The 7,357-nt window shown below is 44.9% G+C and overlaps 1 protein-coding gene across 1 annotated transcript; it reads right to left on the bottom strand.

Annotated features, from left to right (window-relative positions):
* Positions 1-242: 242 nt before the first annotated feature.
* Positions 243-6,580, bottom strand: nr1d2a (nuclear receptor subfamily 1, group D, member 2a). Its single transcript, XM_079749018.1, has 8 exons — positions 6,269-6,580; positions 4,662-4,907; positions 4,283-4,371; positions 3,941-4,085; positions 2,737-3,470; positions 2,325-2,507; positions 1,940-2,150; positions 243-1,698 (listed from the first exon to the last, which is right to left on the bottom strand). The coding sequence occupies exons 1-8, from the start codon at positions 6,312-6,314 to the stop codon at positions 1,499-1,501; spliced, it is 1,854 nt and encodes a 617-aa protein (XP_079605144.1). The 5' UTR covers positions 6,315-6,580; the 3' UTR covers positions 243-1,498.
* Positions 6,581-7,357: the final 777 nt, after the last annotated feature.

Below are 7,357 nucleotides of genomic sequence, written 5' to 3'. Positions count from 1 at the left end.
TTATTTTCTTAAACATATGAAAACTATATCATAACTTCAATAAGTATAATTAAACATCAATCTTTGGGAAAAAAGATTCCACCATTTGCGAACTTCTGCATTAATGTTCTGATGAACTTGGAATTATTCATTAATATTTGTTTGTTTAGGTCACCCAGTTCATGGGAAATTATGAAAATTAGGTGGAACTGTTTTTCAAGAAAAAGACAAAATGATCACATGGCTTAATTTGTGTTTTATTTCATACTATTGTATTTATATATTTATGTTCATGAATGGCACATCTATATACATATTGCAGTGTTGCCTGTGGAAGAAACATACTTGGATACACATTTCTGTATACACACATACATATACCTATTTATTTCAAATTATGTGAAATGTACAAGAATCATTCCTACCAGTCCTAAATTCTTAAACTAATTGTCAGCAAATGTGAGACTCGTGATAAAGACACCTAGACACGGTAGGGCTTTTGAGTTGGCCTAGCAGTCAGCAATTCAGCACATAAGACCTTTAGCATCCTACCCAGCGATGGACTTGCACCAGAATTGATCATGTATGCAGTATGGGTTAGAGCATTTGAACAAATGGAAAGCTAAAACCTAGAAGCTGGAATATTGAATGTTGTTTGTTTTTGCTGTGGTAACATGACTTTACTCTGATGAGGGTACGGCGGTTAGCAAGCAATGAGTTAGCAGCAATCATTACACATCCTTTGAAACGTTTTCTGATAGCTTGCTTGCCAAGGTGAATATGAATCGCAATTCAAGTAAAAATTACTGAATATAAACAAATCATTCTCTACATAAAAAGGTATGTACAGTCTCACTGACACATTCATTTTGAGCCGATACACTTGGAATGGCTTTCGCATTAAAATATAATCTTTTACAGTTTCAAACTTTTTTTTGCTCTCATCTCATTTCATGAAGCCATTCCACCCTCAGCCCCGCTAAAACTAGCTTAGCACCCCTTTATCCTTAGCCTGGCTCTGACATTGAAATGAGGTTACTTGTGTTTGCCACAAGCAACCGGCAAATTAAACATTTCAATGCATAAATACAGTACATCTGATATTCAAGAGGATGACTCCTCACGTCCTCCTCTTGTCTACTTAAACAAAACTTGTAATACAAAATAAACTTTAAAATACATTTTGGACAAAAAAAAATACACAAAGCAATTAAATTGTTCAAATAGAAGGGGGGGGGGGGTGTGCATCATATGAATCATCCGAATATAGTCATGGTGGTTGTGGCTTAGTTAATCATAATCTAAAAGCGCACAGGGGACAGAGCATCCATGCCCTATACTGGTCCTTCTCAAAATCTCTCCATTAGGGTAAGACAGGGCAAGGACCCCAGTCCTTACGGTAAGAGAAGGTAAGATATGATGCTGGCGCCCGTATCTTGAAAGGGCCTGGGGTCGTCCCAGGGAAGGGACGACCCCAGGCCTTGAGGGTAAGCTAAGGCGAGACACAACCTGGGTGGGATCAAGGGTGCACTTTGAAAGAGAGCAGCTCCTCCGAGTGCACGCTGTTGAGCGAGCGCAGCTCTGGAAGCTTGAGCAGCAGCTTGGTGAAGGTGGTGGCGCCGTTGTGCCCGTGGTTCCTCGTCACCAGGTCCCGCAAGGCCTGGATCAGGTGGTCCTGCAGGGCCTCCACAGAGTCCAGGTCCTGGATCCCAGAGCGGTCTGGTACCGGGAAGAGAGGGGGGAAGAGACGAAAGGATAAGCCACGATGCTCTATGGAAGATACCCCTATGTGCATGTCCTTGTTGACGTTCCTAGGTTGATTGTTTTAGGTTTTGTACCCGAGGACCCCCTAAAAACGAGATGCTGCATCTCTTTTGAAATAAATAAATAAATCAAGGAATCAACATGAAACAATAAACTCTTCCTCAGGTAGGTAGGTAGGTAGGGAGGGGGTTCATACCGGCGGAGACTAGCACGACGGCAGTGAACAGGCTCATCTCATCGCGGTCCAGACGGAGAGCCGCCAGCTTCTCGCTGAACTCACACATGGCGTTGAGGAGCTCGCCGGTGCCCAGCGCTCGCAGGGCCCCCAGGCTGTAGCGCCTCCCGCTCAGGAAGGTCACCGTGTGCTCGGCCACGTCGAACAGAGAGGCGAAGCGAACCATGAGCACCTGGAGACACGGAGGGAGAGCACATTCAGGGATCGTTACAAAGGGGGGCGACGGTGGCCGTCAGGGATGACGTCGGCTCTGATTGTTGAGCCGGGGCAGGCTTCAACAGCACACACTACATGAAATATATGTTCATCTTAATTCTACAGAGGAGCTTTGGAAGGTGTGGCTCACCTCGAAGGTGCCGGCCTTCAGCAGGCCGACCTGGTCCTGTTCAGAGAGCTGGCGGAAGCCCGGGATCCTCTTGGCGAAGTCCACCACCTCGCGCACAGCCGGAGTAAAGCTCATGGAGAAGTCCTCCCAGATCTCCTGGCTGGGCCTCCTGGGCTCCACGTGTGAGTCGTTCATGGGCAACACCTGAACCATCAAACCATTTTTAGCTCCAAGTCAGAGCTGCACGAGCAGGTTTGGGTTAGGGCAACTTGCTCAAGGATGCCTACAGTTGGAATGTGGACATTTGGGTTTGCACCTAGAACCTTATGGCTGAGAGTTAAAGCCTCTAATCCAGCCTAAACTATCCTGCCTCCACTTATGAGAATTTAACTTTGGTGTTGAAAAAGATTTAGCTTGTTTACCAAACACTCACCAAGTGAGCTCTGTTGTGCAGGCTGTTGATTGGTCCACTGTTGCCATTGGATATGCTTGGGGCGCAAAAGGTGTGCTGGTCTTGTGGAAGGCTGTGGACGTCATCTGACCTTTCACCACCAGGGGTGCTGCTGAGCTGCTGCTGCTGGTGGTCAACTCCCTCTTCCCTGTAAGCTGTGTTGGTGACACGCTGGCTGTTGCCTTGGTTACGTTGCTGGTGTCCCTCTGTTGTGACATTGATGTTGTTGTTGTTCCAACAGTTCCATCTGGTCTGCTCGACTTCGAAATGGTTGTCACACACTGGGGTCTCCACAGCGACCAGGCCGGGCAACCCAAGCCCCGGTGACCCTTGCCTGCTGTTGGTGAAACTTTCCCGTGGCCACGCCGTAACTATGTTGACAGTCTCGTCCTCGCCGCTGTCGGAGCCACAGGAGGAAGCGGAGCTGGAGCTGGTGTCCATGGCAACCACTGACTCGGCACCCTGGGGGCAGCGGGTTGAGAATCGACTTGAGCAGGACGAGGAGGAGGAGGACGACGAGGAGCAGGATGAAGAGGATGACGATGAGGAAGGCAAGCTGCTGGTGTGGAGGGCCATGGCCTTAAAAGGAAGTGTCGTGCTCTGGTGGCCAGGCAGTACGCCACCGCTGCCGCCGCACATCATGTTGTTCATGGCGTTCTGCATCTCCAGCAGCATCCTCTGCTTCTCACGCTTCGGGATCCGACCAAAGCGCACAGCTGCAGGGAAGGAGTTAGCAGAAAGGTTCTTTAGATGCACAACAGTGTGATTCCTATCAACCGGTCCTATGTTCACTTTAACTCTATGAACTCAACAAACGGTCATCCGTCTTAACTTGGGTCAATAGAGGCAAAGCTCTACAACTTCTGCCAGATCTAAAAAGACTTCTTGTTAAACGACCATGACCGATAGATGACTAAATAAGTAACTCATGGTGTATATAATCTGTTAAAGATCAAAGATGTTTGGTTTATCAACTGGAAAATAACAACCAGCTAACCCAACCAGGTAACCCAAAAATACTATTACTTGAAGAAAAGAGACCAAAACACAAACAAAAACTATTCAAGACGGGTGAATCCCTAACTGTTCCCGAAGGCATTTTCCCGGTCTCCATAAAACCAGACACTTCTTCACAGACGATGTGTGAAGCTGGGATGGCAATAACAGAGCCTGGAGGGGCCCTTACCATCTCTTGACATGCCTGCGGACAGACACTTCTTAAATCTGCACCGTTGGCAGCGGTTGCGGTTGCTCCTCATGATGGTGCAGTTCTCCGACTTCATACACTTCTTGTACTGGATGTTCTGCTGGATGCTCCTGCGGAAGAATCCCTGAGGGGCCGAGAGAGAAGCGTAAGAACATGTTTCGGTCACTGAGGGGCCTGCTTGAGGAGTCATAGAGGACTGTGTTTGCATGTTACAAGAAAAAAGATCTGTTTCATTTTTAATTTAATTAAATACATGCGTATACAACATGTAAAGGATAAGACCGAATACAACACGTATGTAATGTGTTTGTGTGTCCTCACCTTGCAGCCCTCGCAGGCGTGCACGCCGTAGTGGAAGCCAGACGCCACATCGCCACACACCTTGCAGAGCAGCACCAGGCCGTTGATCTCTGCCATACACAACCGAGGGGCAGGAGAGACACTCAGTTAGCCCGGTTAAAGCAGTTCCATGGTTCACGCCAACGTATTGGTTTAGCTTTAACACTTTATGTTCTTTGTTCATAACATAATTATATATATTATTATTATTTATTTTGAATTGGTCTTACAAGTTAGAAATAATATTTTTCCATTTTTTTATGTCTTTTGCATTTAGAATACATTGTCAACTCCTTTTTAGTAACTCCGGCATTTGCCTAGGATTTTAGTAGAGCTACGATTAGCGAGGGCGTGGGCTTACTGGTGAGGCTGCTCTTGGAGGAGGAAGAGCACAATGACGAGCGTCTGGACCTCTCGCCCCCAGGGCCGCGGTGCTGGCCTGCTTTGGTCGTTGGCGCAATGTCCACCAGCATGCCCACGGTACGGCTGGGCAGTGAGGGGCGGGACATCGCCGGAGAGCTGGACAGGTAGCTGCTGCTGGAGCTGTCACTCATGCAAGACTCAGGGCTGGAGGCGGAGCCAGAGGAGATGTACGCTATGACACCCCCTGTGGAGAGGGCGGGAACAGGGTGATTGAGAATTTAATGATAATAGGAAAATAAATGTACTCTCGGTCCACCTCAAAGCAGGGATGAAGAGTGGCAATTCTGGCACCACATTTTCCACATCATTTATATGATTCACACAGTACCCCAGTGAAACAAAAAGAATCAAAGAATAAAAAAAATGACCGGATCAGATGACAAACAGAAGGGCTTGTTCCCCTTGACCCGTGTCAATTCAATTATGCATTTAATCAAAGTCAAATTAAAAAGAATAAGCGATAAGGTGTTAATATGGTCAGCGTAGTCTACTATATTAACGGATACTACCGACAGGTTGACCTAATAATTCCTAGGCCTATTGCCATTAAAATATAAATAGACGTTTTTTGTTCTATCTAGAAAAAACAAAACTCGTCTTATCGAATAATAATAATAATAATGGATTGAATTTATATAGTGCTTTTCTAGACACTCAAAGACGCTTTACAGTGAAGGGGGGACCTCACTAACCACCACCAGAACACCAGAATAGACAAATACAATTGTACACTAACAAAATCAAACGGAATATTTAACGAGATGTAAAGTAGGATTGATAATGACCTGTCGACCAAACAATCCAAAATTTGAGTTTGCTTTTATTTTCGATCGTCTCTTAAATTAGTACTTATTCTACTTATTGCCCATCATGATTACATAACCAAGTCATGACTATACGCTTTCACTATACACCAACATGTGGATCTTTTGTGTTTTAGTGGAAGGGGGAAATCTAGGTCACAGCTACTGTCCGTCTCACGTGGACCTGCAGTCTACGTCTGCACCGGGACGCGGAGCGCGGATTATACAACATGCGCGTCACAGATTAATCTCGACCAATTGGGAGAGAGAGCTGCGGAACATGTACTCTGCCGTGATACACAGTGGCACATGTCTAGGCTACTCTGTCCATGTGAGATCTAGAAAGCGGAACACTTGTTGTTGTTGTTTTTTTTACGGACGACATGCGGAATATTACCCATTGATCTCACTGGAAAACCGCACCGAAAACAGGATCTGAGTTGAATAGATCACTTCATAAAAAAATTGATTCAGAATATATATATATATATATATATATAAAGACAACTTATGAATGATGCACGGGTCATACCTGATTGAATAAAAATAACAACCATTTATGCAGTATTTCGGAGAATTCATCAATCGATCCCATGTATTCCAGGAACATTAAACCTACGTTTAAAGCTATTTTAACAACACTTGATGACACATACGTTGTAGCCTACTCGATGGTGAAAATGGCACAACTCTTGGACACTTTATATGCATCAACGTCATTCAATGAGGTTTGATGTCTTACCTGGCTTGGTTGCTCCATTATCTTCAGGCATCTTGGATTGCTGCATTGTCAACAGGAAGCAATACGCTCGCTGAACACTGCTGTCACGAGTCACGACTTCGCCAGTGTTTATCAATTTGACAGTCTAGTGCAGACTTGCGTCGTTTCAAAGATCGACCCGCTTATCGCCGTCCCGAAGTTGTATTTTGAAATAGCAAGTCTGTAGCAGATTCTCGAGTTGTAGTCAGGAAAAAACGGTCACTATTGGTGCGGATACGTAGTAGAAACTCCTTTATTGTTTGACTTTCCCAGTAGTGATAAGAGAACTGAATGTTCTCAATGGTGTACTTCATGTGATCCATTGATCGGCCACTCCCCTTGGCAGGGTCGCAGCCCTCACTTTAACCCAGTGACACACTTTTAGGATGTTGGGGGCGGAGCCAAGGCCATGTGGACGTAACCTTCCACTGTACTCACGTTGCAGCCGCGTTCTATGGCAGGCAGTATTGGTGCAATGCAACTGATTCTAATGAAGAAAAATGATGCACTGTGTGATGTGTTTCCAAATATTGACGTTTATGATCAGGGTAATCTTTGTATTTTTTAAATTGTATTTATAATAATCCATAGGCCATTTCAGTGGAAAGGCATACCCTAAAACAAATCTAAACATATGCATTTAATGACACATAAGTATCAAATTTAAGGTTTATTAAAGAACATAACAAAGAGCTCGCTGCTGAATTGTGTCGATCATTCTCTCTACCAAGCTATTTGTTTATTGTGGTAGCAGGCATTCAAAAAATCTTTGGATTTTTTGAATTCCGCACACTTTTGTTGATCTGCAATCATAAGGGTGTAGTGAGTGTAATATAATCATAATTCACCTATGTTGTTAAGTGTTGTCTATACACTGTTGTAGGCATATCGTTTACTGTCTTGGTTGTTCAGGGATCGCTGTCCCTTTAAATGTTAGGAACGTCTCATGAGGTAGAGCCCCATGCGGGATTGTTTCTACTTGCAGCGCGTTTTGATTTCCTGTTTTTCTAACGAAATGAACGAGTCACGCATTCGTGTGCTCAACGTGAGAAATTGTCTTTTTCAGTTTAA

Source organism: Pollachius pollachius (assembly GCF_949987615.1).
Source record: "Pollachius pollachius genome assembly, chromosome: 1".
In the NCBI taxonomy this organism is placed as follows: domain Eukaryota; kingdom Metazoa; phylum Chordata; class Actinopteri; order Gadiformes; family Gadidae; genus Pollachius; species Pollachius pollachius.
Note: the sequence above shows the minus strand (reverse complement) of the source record. Positions and strands in the feature narration are given on the sequence as shown.